The 20,000-nt window shown below is 35.9% G+C and overlaps 2 protein-coding genes across 4 annotated transcripts in view; both read left to right on the top strand.

The window, feature by feature from the left end:
* The first annotated feature begins 3 nt into the window (after nt 1-3).
* On the top strand, nt 4-1,055 carry rpa3 (replication protein A3). Its single transcript, XM_079591376.1, has 4 exons — nt 4-227; nt 529-603; nt 694-802; nt 888-1,055. The coding sequence occupies exons 1-4, from the start codon at nt 129-131 to the stop codon at nt 968-970; spliced, it is 366 nt and encodes a 121-aa protein (XP_079447502.1). The 5' UTR covers nt 4-128; the 3' UTR covers nt 971-1,055.
* A 2,879-nt stretch (nt 1,056-3,934) lies between these two features.
* col28a1a (collagen, type XXVIII, alpha 1a) overlaps nt 3,935-20,000 on the top strand; it is a 26,636-nt gene continuing 10,570 nt past the window's right edge. The window contains exons 1-16 of one of the 3 annotated variants that reach the window (XM_079591796.1): nt 3,935-4,244; nt 5,632-5,794; nt 8,290-8,375; nt 9,353-9,499; nt 11,822-12,387; nt 12,738-12,758; nt 13,589-13,648; nt 15,775-15,828; nt 16,151-16,195; nt 16,314-16,340; nt 16,549-16,593; nt 16,676-16,720; nt 18,486-18,539; nt 18,622-18,690; nt 19,415-19,483; nt 19,605-19,673. In XM_079591796.1, the coding sequence (XP_079447922.1) occupies nt 9,379-9,499; nt 11,822-12,387; nt 12,738-12,758; nt 13,589-13,648; nt 15,775-15,828; nt 16,151-16,195; nt 16,314-16,340; nt 16,549-16,593; nt 16,676-16,720; nt 18,486-18,539; nt 18,622-18,690; nt 19,415-19,483; nt 19,605-19,673 (1,245 nt within the window). In that variant the 5' untranslated portion in view covers nt 3,935-4,244; nt 5,632-5,794; nt 8,290-8,375; nt 9,353-9,378. Of the gene's footprint in view, nt 4,245-5,631; nt 5,795-8,165; nt 8,222-8,289; nt 8,376-9,352; nt 9,500-11,821; nt 12,388-12,737; nt 12,759-13,588; nt 13,649-15,774; nt 15,829-16,150; nt 16,196-16,313; nt 16,341-16,548; nt 16,594-16,675; nt 16,721-18,485; nt 18,540-18,621; nt 18,691-19,414; nt 19,484-19,604; nt 19,674-20,000 lie in introns of those variants that run through there. The other 2 variants (XM_079591797.1, XM_079591798.1) reach the window with 2 other exon arrangements.

The raw sequence follows: 20,000 nt of genomic DNA, 5'->3' as shown, positions 1-20,000 counted from the left end.
GACGCACTGGACACGTGGTTCCCGGGGGAAAAAATACGTCACTTGCTCCGAGTTTTCCCGCGATTCTGTTTGACTCGACTGTCATTTTTGGGTTTTATTTCTTGTGTGGTTTGTCGTAAACATTCGCAATGTCAGGCGTTTATGAGTCCCCGAAGCACAGAATCAATACGTCGATGTTATCTCAATACATCAATCGACCAGTCTGCTTCATTGGACGCTTGGAAAAGGTATTGACCGATTAACTTATTCACTTCTATTCATGTTCTGAATAATGAACATTTGTTCATTTATTTACTCCGTAATGAGCCATCTAACGTTAGCTGTTTAATGGAAATCAAGTGCGAATGATCAATGATGAGTGTTATGAATTATGATACGGTTTAATGTATTTGAGTAGTTTTCAGTATCACAACTGCAAGACGAGCCTATTAGGGCGAATTATTATACGCAATGCGAAATAAAAACGTACTGGGAGAATGTGAGTTCTGTCTGGCGTGTGAACATGACAGTATGGTTGTGTATTGACAGGTCCATCCATCAGGAAAGACTCTTACGCTTACAGATGGAGAAGGAAAGACAGCATCAGTGGAGCTCAATGATCCTGTGAGTGATCAGTTCAGCAGCATATGATGCACTTCTGTGTATGGTGTTGGTATTTATTAAAAAAGTAATATTTCCCCCTGTCCTGTTTAGCTGGATGAAGAGCTGAGTGGGATTGTAGAGGTTATTGGAATGGTGTCTAACAAAGGAACAATCATGGCTGTTTCACATACCCAGTATCGCGAGGACAAAGCCTCTTTTGGTATTATTTGTTATATTGATTATGATAGTTTTATTGTCAGTGTCATTTGGACTGGGATGTAAAAGTTTTCCCGTTTGCTTTGCAGATATGGAGCTGTACAACGAAAGCCTGAAAGTTCTTCATGACTTCCCCCAGTATTACCCGTTTGAGGTGTCATTAAGCGGTTAAACAGCACTTTTATTTTCATTTTACATTTTTTTGTATAATTGGATATTTACTGTTTGTCCAGTTTTTGTTACTTAAAATAAAACTTATATAAAACTTTTGTTCATATTATTTAATTAATGAAGTACTATGGATATCTACGGAAGAGGATTAGGGCCAGGCAATAATAAAAAAATAAAACCATCTCGAGATTAAAGTCATTATAATGCGAGATTAAACTCGTTAAATTTCGAGAAAAAAAGTCGAAATACAATCTCGAGAATAAACTCATTAAATATCGAGAATTAAGTCGTTGTGTTGCGAGAAAAAACTCGTTAAATTTCGAGAAAAAAACTCGAAATACAATCTTAAGAATAAACTCATTAAATTTCGAGAATAGTCATTGTTTTTCGAAAAAAAAAGTCGAAATGAAATGTAGAGAATAACGCATTCAATCAGTGTTCATTGCATACTGATATCAACCTCATCGAGGTTTCGTGGTTTCCCAGGATACCATAAGACGCATTATTAATCGTTGTTGGTTGTGTACGCCTCCATCCACAGAATGTAACGACTGTAACCATATACAGCTAATAGCAATGCTGTACGGTTTTCTGTCCATATGCCAGAGTGCATTTGGGCCAGCGCAAGTGGCGTCTTCTCAAGCGTCTCCTTCGTCGTAATTCCACACCTTGAGCATCAACAAATAATGCGTCTTATGGTATCCTGGGAAACCACGAAACCTCGATGAATTTCATGTTGGACAAAAGCGAGTACATCGCGCAAATTGGACTGATTTTTTTCTTCTAAAAACACCTAGCCGACCTAGACCATGTTCTGTACGGAAGAGGATTAGGGCCAGGCAATAATAAAAATAATAAAACCATCTCGAGATTAAAGTCATTATAATGCGAGATTAAACTCGTTAAATTTCGAGAAAAAAAGTCTAAATACAATCTCGAGAATAAACTCATTAAATATTTTTATTATGGCCTGGCCCTAATCCTCTTCCGTAGATATCAATGGTGTCCCACAACTGATATTCTTCAAAATATCTTCTTTTGTGTTTAGCAAGAGAAAGGTACTCATTCAGGTTTGGACAGCGTGAGGGTGAGTAAATGATGATAGAATTTTCATTTTTGGGTGAACTCTCCCTTCAAGGTGAATTACTATGCACATTGCAAGTAAAAACATACTGGTAAAGACTGGTCAACACTTGATGAATGAGGGGATATGTGAGGCTGGTCTACACTCTACATTCAAAAGATAATGAATTATTAATCTTTTCAGGTTATTTTCTTCAATGCTTGTCTCCCAGCAATTCCTAAAAGTGGACACCAAGATTATTAATTTTGGCCTTTTTTTAAAATACAATACTGGGTTCAATAAACTTGTTTTTATTCTACCACTAGATGGCAATGAAGTGAAAAACTAAACAGGAAGGCCATGAGTTGGAATCTGACTAAAAATCAAAAATCACTTTTTTCTCTCAAATTAATTTTTATTGTTATTCTTTTATTGTTAACATAAGACCTAAAATGCAAGAAGTGAGTAAACTTTTATAGTATAAAGAAAAAAGACTGGTTTTGGTTTAATTGTATGAATTTTGATTATGTAGTTAACTAACATTATTTTTAATATAATATAAGACTATAATATAATAAGACTATGGTATTATATTTACTATGTATACTTATATTCACTATGTACTCCAGACCAGTGAGCAGAGGAGACTGACACTCTTTGGAAATTAAAACCAGAATATTGGAATTTTCTTCTTTAATCATGCGAGGGAGGCTAGTATTTCTATGGAAAAAACTTGTACCATTACAAAATTCATCAATCAGTAAATGACAACGTGTCAGGAGGGGGCGAATGAGCCAAATACCTTGAGCAATCACTTCAATATAGCTGTCATGTTGAGTAACTCCCCTATTTTTGACAGGACAAACCTTCATCAGGATAAAAGGCATTAGGTTAATAGATGCATTCTGCATGTAGTATTTAATACAATGAGCAATAGGTGGCCTGCCTCTGTAGTGCTCAATGGTGTGGTGAGGAGTTGCCCGAGGTCAAGCAGCTGCCATATTGTTGCAAGTTCTGACAAAGTGCTGTTTGTACCACTTGCACGGGAGTGTGGAAAAAAGTTATGTACATAAAAATTCACATTTTATTATTGGAAAAGACTACAACACTCTCTTTTTAAAATATTGAAAATGTAAATAAAACAGCAGGAACCAAAAGACAAATTAGATTTTATTTGTATTTTGAAATTAGTAACATCCTCTTCTCATTTACTACAACACATCTATACCAGCTTTAAGAAACATTTACCTGTACGTATAATTATATATATATATATATATATTTTTTTTTTATACAAGCGTGTATCGAAAGCCTGGCGTGTAAAAGTGAAATAAATGATCCTAATCAAATAAATGATCAACGAGTTAGGTCAAAAATGAATGTAAAAGTAATTCAAAATAGTCTGATTATATTCCCTAAAATGTGTAATGTACTATATTATTGCTAACTTTATTGTCTTCAAGTAATTAGTATCAATGGACTACAATTTGTAAGTATCTACTCGGTGATAATTAACTTTCTAAATGGGTTTAGCTTCTAGGTCAGAAATGGAATGCCGATTTTATCAGATGTAAAATATAGAGTCAAGCTTTTCACCTCTGACTGCTAGGAGAACAGCTAGGCTACTTTAAGAATATATAAATAAATACATTAAATATTATTATAATAGACAGCCTATAGCCTTTTTAGAAAAATCAATTTATTAGCTGAAGTGGAACCATGTGGTCACCCAAGTGCTATGATCAAATCATTATTCTGTTTCTAAAGATTAAACATTCAGTCATAATTTAAAAAAAAAGTATTATTTCAGTAGCCTATAACAAATGCCCCGACCAAATGTGCAAACCAACCTGATCTCTAGGGGTGTGTCACTGTCGCACGACACTTGGCAGATCAGCTTCCAAGCGAACTCTGGTGCGGTTCAAGAACGCAACACGGACCAAAGTCATGTACATTAACCAAAATGGGACAAGGTGCAACCCTAAAAATGACAAAATGTCAAACATAATCGCGATGTCCATCACAGTTCCGTTCAAATTAGAACCGCGTCTCCTCGCAGCAGATCCTCACTTGTGTGTGTGTGACGGAGGGATTCCGACACATTTTATAATCTCTTCACGAGTTCTCAGCTGGTCAAAATACCACCGTATGCAGGTTACCCACATACAACGAGCGCATTTAGCCCAGCACACAGCATTGTTTTGGATGTTCGGTAAGTTCCGTCAAAAGCTGACTAATCAGGTTGTCAACGTGTCTTTAGGTTCCATTTGTGCCATTGTGAACGCTTATTGGAACAGGGCTATTTTTATTTATTTTTGTCCGGAGCAAACGAACCGACCTACAAAATGTGAACACAACACACCCAAGTAAAAAAGGAACTATTTTACGAGGTGCCGATTTTGTATAAATTCCTCAAATGTGAATCATTCAAACAAAGAGCGTGAAGGTCCACGCTAAACATAGGCCTACCCGTGACTGGGGTGTAAACCAATTCTAAAATGTTGGCTATGGTTGATACAAATTCATAGATATTAGCCACCAATTTGCCAAAATAGTTACAAATGGCATTTGCCATTAGATTGTTGGCAAACCCCTAGAAGTTCATGACGACAAGAAGTAACCCACTGCCATGCCATTAAGTTGACATCACCTTGACCTTTCCTCTCAACTAAAGGGTAACTGTTGCCAAAATTGAACCTAGGCTCTTTTTTTGAATACCCGAGTTAAACTTTCGTGTAAAAGCATAATTAGAATTTTAAGATTGACCGTATTTTTGGTTTAGGTCAAAATGCCTTTTGAATGGGAGTGCATGGGGGCACTTCTATGATAGCATCAAAATGCATCGCTGTTTTTAAAACACTAAGAAGGCTCAACACAACATAAAACTGTGCTCGAAGTATCACCAGAGCCTCTACACATGAACTTGAGCATTGAATTCATTGTTTTTGTACACAAAGTTTACTAAAAAGAAAGGTTTTGTACAACTCACTTATCAGTTAGTGTTTCCGGTGGCTGGAATTTTGTCAGTCAAAAGTAGTCGATCTCTGAATGCAACGTAATAGGGAGGAGAGTGAAGATGGAAAGCTCCTAAAGCTTAGCTCCATATAAATTCACGGTTCATTTGTTGTTTTGTTGTTAGTGAAAATCAATATTGACCTTGTATTTGAAAAAGGATCCTTATATAATAATGAAATGATTCAATGATACAGATCGACTATTTTTGACTGACAAAATGCCGGCGGCCGGGAAGAACAACAGCTACAGTGAGTTGTTCAAAACCTTTCTTTTTTAGTAAACTTTGTGTACACAAAAAATGTTGTCAATGCTCGAGTTCATGTAGAGCCCCTGGTGATACTTCGAGCACAGTTTTATGTTGTGTCGAGGCTTATTAGTGTTTTAAAAATAGCGATTTTGATGCTATCATAGAAGTGCCCCATGCACTCCCATTCAAAAGGCATTTGACCTAAAACGAAAATACGGTCAATCTTAAAAGTGGCGTTTCCATTCTAACTAATCAATTTTGGTAACAGTTTAAGATGATACAACTTTATACTGTATTTTTCTACTAAAACAGCCTTTTCTGATTCATCTGCGTTTAGGGTTTGCACTAAGAGATTTCCCGCAGCATCAGATCTACAGTATCTGCTCCACGGATGTGCTCACTGCCTCAGGAAGGTTTCTCCATATCATCTTCTGACATGTTTAACAAATCACCCAAGCACAAGTGGTTCAAGAAAACGTTCGTACCCTGTGGTCATGCATGTAAGTTCCCAGGGCCGTTAAACTGTCTTTTAGTGCCATGCAACAGCAAATCTCTGCAGCACTTTAAATTTGCATCTATTCGTTTATATCTACTATATCTATTCTAGCAATTTATCCAACGAAAGGGTAAGAACAGAAGCACATATTATACATATTTTGGCCATACTGAACACCTAAAGTTCACAAGTTAAGTCAAAGCTCATTCTGCAGTTGGTTCTGCAAATGCTTAAAGGCACAGAATGATTAAAACATCAGTTTTTCCTTGTCATGACTCCCTTTGATGCGCCCCGGGCAGCAGATTTGGAATTTACTTCAATTTGGTGACTTCATAAAAGTACTAAAATCATTAAAAAAGAAAAGTGGGATTTAAAGTGGAGCTGCAGAGAGGAAATCAACTTGACAAACTCCACCAGAAACAATTTTTCATACTGTCGATAGAAACCGCAAAAATTGGCATATCACATAATATTTGGTGGAAATCTGTAAATGGCTGTCAGTTCTGGATAGCAACTGACAATATGTAATGTGGATCACCTAGTTTCTTCCTGAAGCCTACTTCGGGAAATCCTGGCATAATATGTTTTATGCACTTCATGTTGTTGATAACAAAAGAGTAATTTTTTTTTAAATCAATTTGGTACAAGATTATCATATTCAAATCACTGTGATAAACAAGTTATCTCAAACGTAATCTAAAAGTAAACTACAATGTTCATCGTGTAATGGACTATAATTTAATTTGTAAGGTCTCAGGTCAGAAGAAAGGGGATATACTGTAGGGATATCAGATGTAAAAATACATTGTTTCAGAGTCAAACTTTTCACCTTTGACTCAAAAATTTAATGTAGAACAGCCACTTTAAAATATTGAGGATGTAAATATAGCAGACATGCTTCATATCTCTTGCATAAAGTGTCAACTTTTCTCTTATGACTTGTTGCTGCAAGTGACATATTAAGTGCTGTTGAAAAATATGGCTCATGATGACATCACCTTGTCATAATATGTGTACTCTGTGATCTGAGCTTTTACATCTGTGGCATGGCTTACTTGTAATTACTGTACAACAGCTCAGCAAGCATTTCTAAACAGATTTATGATTTTTACATTAGATGAAGCATATTTGACTTTCAGAGGCAGACAAATTAAATCCTACCATTAGTATCAGTAATAACTTATTGACGGCTGTTGCTGTATTTGCTGTGGTTCTCCACTGATGTTCTCCGACGACGACTTCCTGCAAGTTATTTTGAGTGCCTCGTTGTCCTGTCACATTTTTAGTAGCTTGTCAAGTGGAGAGGTATTTCATTCACATCAAGAGGGTTTGATCGTTTCAACATTTTTCAAAGAAAGACAAGGTTGGGAAATAGGGTATGTGATGCGACCCTTGTCTGAACTACCGGTATGTAGTTCAAGGAAACATTCAGGAAAACAAGTAGATGTGATCAAAAGTTTCAACACACTTACTTTTTTTTTTTTTTACATGATTATTTCTACATTGGAGAATATACATGCAATATACAAACTAGTAATGGAATGGTGTAGTGACCAAACAATTCCCAAATGATTTTATATTTGATGTTCTTCAAAGTCGACAGCCTATTCCAATCCTGTTCATTCTGGACCTGCTTAATGAGGTGCATTCTGGGAAGCTGTAATAGTTTTTCCTGCACTCACTGGTCCAACCCATCCATTGAAAAAAATGCATATACAGTATATATATATATTAGTATATGTAGGCTAAAACAATTTTATCTACTAAATAAATTTCAAGCATTTCAGCACAAGTCAATATTTACTGATATGATAGATATTTGCTGGACAAAGTTTTTTCTCCACTATTTCTTGTATTGAAATAATATACAATTTGAAACCTTTCACTAGCAGTTTATACATCATGCCTTCTATTTGTAAAACCCAACCTAAAAATTCCTTTAGAAATAATACAAATCTTTTTTTTAAAAAATCGTAGAAATCGGTGACGTCCTTGTGTGTGTATATGAATACAGATTAAATGAAATAAATTACATTAAAAGTGTATGTTTTTTGTGGTGAGACAGGGTTTCAGTTCCTAAAAGAGACATTTTTTTAGCTTGAGGATACTGATAGAAATCCAGTTTAGACCTGCATAGTTCTCAAAGGATTTTCCTCTGCCATCTGCCCATGATCTAGTTGTATTAAAGTTAGAGCGCAAGCAATTGTCATATTACTATAATATAATTTATCTAAAGACAGTGTTTATTTTTCCAGTGACTTTTTACACTACGTCTGTGAGCTAATGGCTAATAAAGACATGCATAAAAAATCCAGGAATCAAGCCTGCAGAATAATCGCCCTCCCAATCCACTGACAAAAGGGGGTTTAACTCTATGAGTCCCAGAGCAGTGAGCCAGTTACTGTTAGGATACTGGCACACTGAGCACAGAGTGAGTACAGAGAGGGTATTACTGCATTATCCACAGAATATATGCAACTTTGCCTGTTCTGCCTCTAGCTCTTTCATACGGAGATCACACACGATGAGGATGTAACTGGACATGAATGATTAACTGGATTATTAAGGAAACAGTAAATATTTAGGTAAGGAACCACCGTAATTGATTCCTACTGTACATTTTCATACTATATTTGTTATTTTGTTGGACACAAGAAAGTAGAGAGTCTACATATTTCCTTTTATGTGTTACGGCAATTGATATGAAGAAGTACAGATCTTCATGATACAGAGTAAAATAATGTACGTGTTAAATGTTATATTATTTTTAATATTATATGTATTATTTGTAGCAGCACAGAAGGGATTTAAAAAAAAAATCACCTAAAAAAGGGATAAAACGTGCATTTACTTGTGAAAAAAAGAACATCGTCATCAAATCAAATAAAATTGAAAGTTTTCTCAGTAAACACTCAGCAGCTTGTGTCACACTGTACCGCAGTGAAGTGATTTTGTAGCACCTTCAGGGCTAAAATGGACAGGCCACGTGCATGACTGCCATAGGGTAGTTCATAGGATATTGCTCTTCCTGACCCTCATAATTTCTTGTCAAGATTCAGACGCAGAACGTTGGGCCAGGTGTAAAAGTGTTGTAATGATCAGTTTAATTGTTTGACTTAAAATATAATTACACTGCAGTAAACTGCTTAAATTGGAGTGGAGATGGCTTGAAAACATGCAGGAATAAAGAAACATTGATTATTAAAGCAAAAATCTAATTAGTGCTATTCATTACAGGGATTTTTACCACAGATAAAGATTGCTCATTGCCTAAAAAAAACTTTACTGTGGTAAAAAATAAATAAATACTGTAATGCACAGCCTGAACCGGGTAACTGTTTTTATGAAAGTTTTATTTTTCATTTATTACTTAATGGATATACTGCTCTCCCACAGTTGGTTGCCAAACACAATTGTATTAACATAATGTTTTTACAATGTTTCTGCAATGCTGTTTTTAAGGATCTGTTAGGATGTACTTAGGATGTCAAAAATGAATGCATTATTTTATAGGCATGTTTTCAAAACTGAATATGAAATGTATAATATGATTCATTTGTAGTGTGACGGCGTGAATAAGCAGGAAGGATGCAGTGTGTTGTGATGTTGTGTCTCCTGCTGCTGATACTGTCCTGTAGTGCTAGTAGCAAGAACAGAAGAAAGAACAGACAGAAGCCTGACAACACTGTCATCCAAAATGAAGTCAAAAGTAAGTGATCTGTCTGCCTGTCTGTCTGTCTACCCAAACCTCTCTAATGTTTTTCAGTTTTTTTGTTTGTTTGTTTTTTTTACAATTACTTGAACCAATTTCTCAATACTTTGGTTACTTTTTTCAAAACTCTTCACACCGTGAGCACAACAGAAGTCTATGTGGGCTAAACTGGATCATTTTCCGTTGCTTTGGCACAAAAGGCATTCAATGACTACATCTTTCAAATCACATTCATTCTTTTCTCACTTTCTTACTCAGAGACACCACCGCCAAAATGTACCTACAGGCCAATTTGCACATTTACATATTTTTTCAAAACTGTTAAAGGTATGATGAAAACCTAGCACAATACAAAACTGAATAAAAGAATAAAATGAAAATACTATCAAAATAATTAGATGTAGTTGAACACAGTTATTACCATATACAAAAGGGGATAGGAATAATTTGTACTGTAATGTAAACATGGACCATGTAACATAGACTGGAGTGAATTTTAAACAGCAGAGAGCTGTTATTCTTGTTTTGAAAAACATTGCACAAGGCTACCTGTTTTTACAGTTTATCTCAGTCGGTTTGGTGCATATCTCAAATCATGCAAACCATCATTTGCAAACCAGTCAGTACATTTCTCGAAATAATTTGTACAAACAGCTCTACAGTACTGCAGTTCATCTCTCAAAAGTAAGTATTATGCCAATGAATGTATCAGTGCCATCAGAATGACAAGTCCTTGTGTCATTGTTCACAAACGTCAAAATGCTTAGCCATGCTGTCAATAAAATGTAGATGGTCTTTGGGGGCGTTTTTGTGAATACATTGAGTGGGTGTTATTCCACTCTGGTTCCTCCTGGACAGTGGTTGAGGAGGGAGTAGTAAACGCTCCAGATCCCATTCACCCCCTTGTCAAGCCTAACACTGACCCTGAGCCAGAGCCTGGTGCCACTTCCATCCCGGCGCTGGAGCCTGGCCTAAAGTCTGACCAGGGGCGAGAGAAGGCACCAAAATCCATCACAGAAGGTGTTTTAGTGGAGTTCGAGGGCATGTACTTGAGCCCTGCCCATACTTCTGCCACTGAGGGTGATCTGAGCCCAGACCTTCCTAAATGGTATGGTGATCTGGATGATGTCTGTGTCCCCTAATCCTATCCAGTTTCCAGTCTCCTTTGTCACTGCTGGTCCTGCCCAGCTCCAAGTCTTTTTTGTCACCACTGGTTCTGCCCAGCTCCAAATCTCCTTCGTCGCAGCTAGTTAGACCCAGCTCCAAGTCTCCTCTTTAGATCCTGCCTCAACTTCTCTTCATTTCTGCAACCAGCTGTGACAGAAGGTTGCACTTTTTTGTATGACAAATATTACTTTCAACAGTACAAATGCATTACTGTATGTGGTACAGTGACAGTATGCAGTTACTATTTTCAGTTGATCTGACAACAAATTATCGTCTCCAAACCCTTTCACCATGCATCCTTACTCATGTTCTTCCTGGCTGTTGACTCTGTTCGTTTCCTTTTTGTTGTTGTTGGTTTATTATTTTCATTGTCAGAAATTGTAACACTGTTGTGCTTTATAATATTCTTGCCAATGGAAGGTTCATGCACCTCTGAGCTGTTGATCATTGGTTGATTTAATGCTTTACATTCCCCATTTATAGTGAGATTTAAGATTTACCTGCACAATTTATCAATACAGGACACGTTTACAGAGAAGTGTAATAGAAATGTAGAAAATAGAAAATATGCTTGACAGATTATGACAAGTTCAACCAATTGGCTTTTTATGATTTATGCAGTGAACTAATGCCTAGAGGTTTTGGGGGTAAAACTATGCAACAGAGAGCCAGAATAGTATATTCTGATCAACATGAGCAATTGATAATGAAAACAGCAGTACATGATCAATTGCATGAATGTACTAAAGCATTTACAACTTGATCAAAAGAATGAAAAATTGCTTTTATGATTTGCAAAAGTGACTAGATGATGTGGGGGTTGAACAGGTGTGATCTGAGAAATGCACCAAAGCATCTCAGAAAAAAACTACTGTGTTTTTAAGGTCATTGTGTTTTTTTTTTTTTTTTGACAAAGTGTGTTTGTTGCGTGAAAACTACTTGCTATGAGTTGATTTAAGACATGTATGAAGTGTTTTGGAAGTTTTGGTGCATTTTGGATGTAAAACTAACTGCTTTACAAAACTAAAAGTTGGTTAGGAGAACTGTGTGATTCATTTTGAAAGTGTAATTTTGAGAAAGACCTAGATATTGAGAAATATGTCCTAGCAATTGCACACAAAAAAAACCCTGTTGTTTAATTTTTTTTTGCAGCTCTGTTCTGTCCAGTGGAGTTGGCTTTTTTGGTGGACAGTTCAGAGAAAGCTACAATGCTTCTGTTTGAGAGGCAGAGGGATTTGGTGTTGCGCTTCAGCACCAGGCTGATGCAGATGCAGGTGCCCGGCTGGCATATGCGGGTGAGAATCGCCGTCCTGCAGTACAGCAGCAACGTCTCAGTGGAGCACAACTTCCGGGACTGGCAGGACATTGATGTGCTCCAAAGCCGAGTAGATGCTATGACCTACATCGGCCAAGGCACCTTCTCAGCTTATGCCATCTCAAACGCCACTCAGCTCTTCGTCCGAGAGACAGCGGCCAGCAGCTTAAGAGCAATACTTCTGTTGACGAATGGGATTGACCACCCGCGCAGCCCCAGTGCTGTGACTGCAGCTGGAGATGCAAAGAGCAACAACATCCGTATGTTTGTCATTGGGCTGTCGGGATCCACACGAGACGAGCAAGACAACGGTAGACTGAGGTCCATCGCCAGCGCGCCGCCTCAGCAGCACCTCTTCAGCCTCACTGACCCACAGCTAGATGAAAATCTCTTCAGGGAACTGGTGAGTGTTTGGAGTAGGATATGTTTTCACTTCGAAGGCATAAGAGATGGTTATGCATTTCCTCCCAGCTAACAGGAAATATTCTCAGAACTTTGACTGACAACATTCTGGCAAGGTTCTTTCAAAGTTATTAACAAACGTTCTTCCAGTAACATTGATAGAACATTCATTCAGCGTATTTTGGTCTTCTATAATGTTCTCAGACATTAGTAGAAACCATTATTGGTCCTAACCACTCATTTTGAAACAAAATTTCATATATAACCAATAACTCAAGTCCATCAAGATATGTATGTATCTGTCAATGTTTTTGTGTATCAGTCTTTAATGCTCTCTTTTCTCTTTTACAGAGTGAACTTGCAAACACAGTTGTAAGTACAGTTATCTCATAAAAATAATTAAATACTCAAAGTTTTTCAACAGTTTCTCTGTTTTTCAAAATGAATATGAGCAGCTATAACTGTACTATATCTGACCAGCTAACTGTACATTATCTTACTTATTACATAAATGTTGTGGATAAATGAAAGTATTTATAAATGTCTGCAAAATTACAAAGCACAAAGTCCACTTCAAAGGGAGTTTTTTCTTTCTAGAATGTACACTTTTGTTTTATTTACACAATTTTCCTCATTTTAAATAATTCCTGCCAAAGGCGTAAAATAGGGCAATTCCGAAAAAATGTTCGAAGAATATGTTTCGGAAAATAATGTTTTCACGTATTTTACATTCTGCTCTATGAAGCCCCTTCTTTTTTGAACATTATACCATGAAATCCTATTCGAGACCCCAAAAACAAAACCAGGACCTTGTAAAAGGACATAAAATGCCCTATTTAAAATAAAATTAAATAGTTATGGTTATGTTTGGTTCTATGGACTCTTATTTTGATATTCTGTTTTGTTTCACTTGGTTTCTGTTTCCCTGCTGTGTTTAGTTTCAATTTCCTAGGCTTCTGATTAAATCCTTGTTTGTTTCTATAGTTACGTATCCCCAGCCTTGTTATATTCCCTGTTTGGTTATACCCTTAGTCGTGTAGCCTATATTTCGTGTTCATTAAAGACTTTGTTATTTCTGTGTCAGTGTTTGGATCACGACAATCATACACATGACAAAAATAAAAAGTAGTAAATGGCAATTCCACATAATATGGCATGCTGACTGTATAATTGATCTCTAATGGCTTATTTCTCTGTTACAGTGTCCTCAGCCCAAATCCTGTCTGTGTGAGAAAGGCGAGAGAGGTCCTCCTGGAAAACCAGTGAGTTCATATCTAAATCAGTTTGATAGCCCAGTCAATTCTCATCATATCCAGCTTTCTCTGCAGATTGATAAAATAGGATATCATTGTAGATGTTCATAATCACAAAAGTATCAACATGATTAATCTGTCATTGGCTCTTAAACAGTACAGACAAAACCATAAAAAATGTTTGTTCTTGAAATAAAGGTTACACTTTATTTTGATGGTCTCTTTTGAAAATTCTGTCAACTAAGTAACTTTGCAACTACATGTCAACTAACTCTCATTAGAGTATTATTAGACTGTATGCTTAATATCTGCTAACACTTTATTGTGATGGTCCTCTCCAACAGATATTCTACTAACTATAAGAAACTTTGCAACTACATGTCAACTTATTCTAACCCTAACCCGACCAGTCTACAAATAATCTAATGAGAGTTATTAGACATGTACAGTAGGTGCAGCGTTACTTGTAGTCACACGAATGTCTTAAAGTGACCATCAAAATAAAGTAAAACCGAAATAAATACTGAAATAAACTGAAATCAAATAAAATATCAAAACTATTTTATTTCAGCTAGTTGCAACTACAGAATTTCTCATTTCCATTTCGTTTTTCTTGAAGTACAAAAAACTAAAAATGTATAAAAACTGTATAGACATACTTTAAAAAAAGAACAAAAACATAACAAAATGACTAAAAAAGTAACTAAAATTCAAGTGAAAGCAGGAAGAAAAAAACTAGTTAATAATATTAACATCAATTACAACAGCCTCTCCATACTACTAAAATATATATTTTTTTTTTTGTCTAATCAGTCTCTGAATACTCTGAATGGAGACATCAGACCTATGATGTGGAAGACGGTTTCAAACACTACAGTAGATCCTGGCTTGATCTGTGCACATGAACAAACAAAGTTAGAATTGTTTGAGGAAGAATTGTTAAACAGCAGTAATCCTCTCTCTGAGCTGTGTTTGATCTAACAATGTGAAGCGGTTAACTCCATCGCTCTGAGTCTGAAAGCCCTGGTTTACAGCCAGAGCAGAGCAGGTGGATTCAGGGCGATCAGAGTGGCGGTACATGAAAGCGTAGGAAGTGTTTCCCACACTGCAAGTGTAGCAGGTGCTGGAGCATTCAAGAGGACCCCTCTGTGCTTTCAAATATGTGTACGCTTCACAGGGGGGGGTTAGGATCAAGACCAGGGACCAGTTGTCCAAAGGTAATCTAATCAGATTTCGGCTATTGGATTGGATCAAACCTTGAAAATGGGTCGTTCAAAAGAAAAAAGGATTCTGAAATTGGATTCGATCACATAATCAATCTTGGTTTTGATCTGGAGAAAATTGTCAGTTTGTGTTGTTTAAAACTTTTTAATAAGATTGTGTTAAGAAAAATGTTTTGCTTTTCCCCAAGACACTTTGCATTCACTTCACTCTCAAAACTTGAGTTCTTTGCGAATTAACACAAAGTTTATTGGAAGAGTGCAAAACTCAAATGCATTAAAATATATAATTTTTCACCCATTGTACATTTTTTTTCCCATCACCGTGTCCCTTAAGTGCCACAGTAAAGGTCTTATTGTTTAAAGGAAATCGAAAATGAAAGGGGATGATTGTTTGTTGATTACTTTCTCTTCGAATAAAACACTTTAAGTGACCCGACATCGACTCTTCTACCTTTTGATTTCCAAATCTAGATACATCTGATCTGAGAAATTTTGAACGACAGCGCCCATGGGATTATGCAGAGATAAACAAACAAAAAGTTTTGCACCAACACTTGACACACTTCCACCTGTGTATATTTTCTACGGGGGTTAATTCATGTGTTACATGTGCAGCAGCAGCAGCATGTCTTACATGCTCACAGCAATGTCTGTGAACGGATTGGTAGTAGCCAGTCTCGGTACTTGCTCTGCAGAAGCAGCGTAGCAGATCTATTCCGCCAAGACCAAATACAGTAGCCTTGCCATATCCATTACCATGCCAATCTCTATTACCACACCACTCTCCCGAGAGTTGTCATGACAGAAATATTGTTCAATTACACAAAGGAAATTTTATCCAACCATGTTATTTAAAATGTATGATTTGAAGTTATTTTTCCTGCTCATTCTATAACTTCTTGTAAATTTTAGGGTAAACCAGGCGATCCAGGAGTTGATGGGCCTCCTGGTCCTAAAGGATTTAGAGTAAGTCTCATTTTATTTTTTGTTTGCTAAGATGATCAGAGTTGTGATTTTTGATTGGAAAATGATTTTATATATAAATGTATTACATTAAAAGATAGAGCTGACACGTACAGTATGTACAGACCAGAATCAAGTATGGTCTGAGCTAGTAAACTACCGCCTAGCAACCAGCCAGAACATAGCAACACCCTGGCGACCACCCACTACACCCTAGAATTGTAGAAGCGAGTTGTGCACAGGCAAAAAACACTTGTATTTTCTTCAGAACATGTAAAGAATTGTTCCCAAATCTGATTTTAAGGTTTTCTCTTTTTATTCATAGGGAGAAGGAGGTTTAAATGGACGTCCAGGATTAGAGGGTATAAGGGTACTATATCCTCATATATTATTATGTATATATTTGTATTATTATATTATTATTATTTTTTTTTTGCATGTTCATTGGTTGGTTTCTAAGAGCGATCAAGTCTCTTCTTTTGTTACAGGGAAGACCAGGACCAAGAGGAGAAAAGGCTAGTATATTTGACTTAATGACAGTGAATTTTACTGTACAACATGAAGCTATTCTGCTTGTCAGGAAATGATTAAAGCTGTTTAATCCTGACTGATGCTTTCAAAACATCAGGAGACTACGTCACAGAAGACAGCCTGAGGATGAAGCGTTATAGATGATATTAGACACAGGACAATGAAATTAACTTTCACTCTCTCTCCGTATAGGGGGGTAAAGGAGAATGTGGCACTCCAGGGGTGAAAGGAGATCAAGTACGTTTTAGTAAATGATTCTCTTGATCTGTGGTCTGCGCCCCACAATCAGTCATGATGATCCTGTCATTCATCCCCACAGGGCCAGGACGGACCTCCTGGACCACGTGGACAAAGAGGAGATCAGGTTGCCTTTTTTATCCTCTTTTTTTATAGTGTTAAAAATGTTGGAATTTGTAAGATTTAACTTTTTTTTTTTTTTAAATAAGTCATTTATTGCATTTTTTAAATAAAAAATGCAGTCAAATCTGAAATATTATTACTGTTCAACTGTATTACTGTTTTCTATTTGAACACCTTATAAAATGTATTCCTGTGATGGCAAAAGTTCAGCATCATTAATCCAATCTTCAGTGTCACATGATCCTTCAGAAATCATTCTAGTATGCTGAAGAAACATTTATTATTAGTATTATCAATGTTGAAAACAGTTGTGTACAATCCTCTTTCAGGATTCTTTGATAAATTAAAAGTTCAAAAGAACAGCATTTATCTGAAATAGAAATATTTGTAAAATAATCATTGTTTGTACTTTTTTTAAAAATCAATTTAAATGCATCCTTGCTGAATAAAAGTATTAATTTCTTTTAAAAAAATAAAATAATTCTAACTAACCCCAAACTTTTGAATGGTACTGTATAATGTTACAAAAAGCTTTCTATTTCAGATAAATGCTGTTATTTTAAACTTACTATTAATCAAAGAATCCAGAAAAATTTGTACACAACTGTTTTCAACATTGATAATAATAATAATAATAATAATACATGTTTCTTGTAAATCAGAATATTAGAATGTTTTCTAAATGATCATGTGAAGATTGGAGTAATGATGCTGAAAATCAATCAGCTTTGACATCACAGGAATAAATTACATTTGAAAATATATTCAAATAGAAAATTAAATTGTAATATTTTTTCACACTATTCCTGTTTTTACTGTAGTTTTGATTAAATAAACTCAGCCTTGGTGAGCCTAAGAGACTTCTTTTAGAACTGTTAGAAAATCTTACGTGTGTGCGTGTGCGTGTGTGCGTGTGTACGTGTGTGTGTGTGTCCATGTATGCATGGATTTACCCTGATTTATTATTAAAATGTGTTGCATTTTACATTTTCATAAAACGTAATTCTACTGTGCCTAATGCAAAAAAGGTACCATTTGCTACTTTATCAAATATTTAAAAAAATAAATACAGCATTAATGCATAAATAAACAGCACAAATATTACCACATTTTTCTTTGATTCAAATATGCTGTTTTTATTGAATTTAATTATTATTATTATTCAATTAAATTATTAAATTAAATTATTAATTATTAATTATTGTATTTAATTACAGTAATGAATGAAGAGTAACATACCTCCCAAGTTCAGTGAGGAAATGATCCCGCTCACACAGCCAGATAGCCTCTCCTCTCCCTGCACTTATGGAATGTGATTGAGGGATTAAGTGCTGTTCTTACACTAATGTAACATAGCTAAAGCAGTGAATCCAGGCCTACATGCCATTGTTCCTCCCTGACGGCTTTCTTTGTTCTTCTGGATTAGCATGGGGACAGGGGTTACTATCTCCTGCCCTCCTACTTCAATCTCTGTCCTTGTGGTTTTGGTTTGATGACAGTAGCCTCCGTTTTTTGACCCGATTCAGATTTAGAGAGCTTCATTTTCCCACACAGTCTATTCTCTGGTGTGTCTGGCTGTCATGTGTCCAGTTAAAACACATTATAATTGATGGCATAGCTTTGGTAGAGGTCCAGTACACTGTAAACGTCCTTCCATATTTAAATAGACACACTCTTTTAGTACAACTATAGCTCATAGATCATAGATGTGATTGTGTGAAGTAAAATATATAATAATAGACTAATAAATGAATGTCTACCTGTTTCAGGGACTGAGCGGCAACCCTGGTGACTCGGGTCCTGAGGGCCCTATCGGACCTAAAGTAAGAATATTGCATCCCACCATTATGATGTGATATTATGAATGATAACATGAAAATGGAATGACAGTGCCATCTTTCCCAGGGTGAGCGAGGCCCTAGCGGACCCACCGGACCTCCAGGGGACCCAGGGGTCGGGTTTCCTGGTGCAAAGGTAATGGCTTCAGATTAGTTCATTAGTTTTGATTTCAAGATAATGCCAAACCTATTTTAATATCTGGCTAGACAACAGTTGTTTCACAACATTTCAAGCAGTGTTCTGCAGTGACATGCTACATTTTTATTTATAATTGTCATGCATGCAGTTTATGTATTTTATGAATAATTGAGATAACAAGACAATAGTCACACCACAGAAATGTTTTCTTTTATATACACTTCCATTCATAAGTTTTGTTTCAGTACTTTTTTTTTTTCCAGCAAGGATGCATTCATTTTATCAAATGTGACAGCAAATAGTTTTACGTGGTCACAAAAATATAAAATTTCAAATAAATTATATTCTTTGAACTTTCTATTTGTCAAATAATCCTAAAAAAAATGTATCATGGCTTCCACAAAAAAAAATTTAAGCAGCACAACTGATGTCTTGATAATAATAAGAAATGTTTCTTGAGTTTTAAACCAGCATATTAAAATGATTTCTGAAGGATCATGTGATGCTGAAGACTGATGCTGAAAATTATATATAGTTATTTTATATTTTAATAATATTTACAATATTACTGTTTTTACTGTACAGCTATGGTGAGCTTTAGAGACTTTAACATTAAAGAAGCGTACGGAACTCACATTTTTGAACAGTAGTGTATCAGTATGCAGTTTTTATTATACTAATAATGGAATCATATCCATGTAAACTCTTTGTGTTTTGTAAGGGGGAGAAAGGTGGCCAAGGCAGACCTGGGCCCACCGGGCCTGTTGGTATAGGGGAGCCAGGAATGCCTGTAAGTGAAGTGATTCGGCAGTAACACCACTAGAGGGAGATATGTAACGGGCAACTATCGGGCATCTTATCCACTGGGTATGTATAGTATGATGTACTAATATTTAATATCTGTTTGTTAGGGCCAATCAGGACCTCAAGGAGTTCAAGGCAACCAAGGGTTTCCAGGAGAAGGTTTACAAGGGCCAAAGGCAAGAGTTAACAATGAAAACCTCCATCTTCCTCCCCTTGTGAAAAAGAAGTGTGCTTAATTGTTTTTTAATGTGCACTTGTAGTGTACTTTAAATCTTAAAATTACATTTATAAAAAAAACTGGCAAGCCATTTAAGTGTACTAAAGAGAGTATACACTTTCATGACTGTTTCTTAAAACATTTAAGTGCACTTTTTAAAAATGGATTAAAAAGTGAATAATGTAAAAAACTATTTTTAAGTTTAATTTTAAATTAGAATTTTGTGCTTTAAAGAAGTACACTTATTTTGAAGTGTTGACTAACATATTAAAGCACATGTGAAGTA

The sequence above is a fragment of the Phoxinus phoxinus genome (assembly GCF_949152265.1).
Source record: "Phoxinus phoxinus genome assembly, chromosome: 19".
NCBI lineage: Eukaryota > Metazoa > Chordata > Actinopteri > Cypriniformes > Leuciscidae > Phoxinus > Phoxinus phoxinus.
This window is presented reverse-complemented; position numbering and strand designations above follow the sequence as displayed.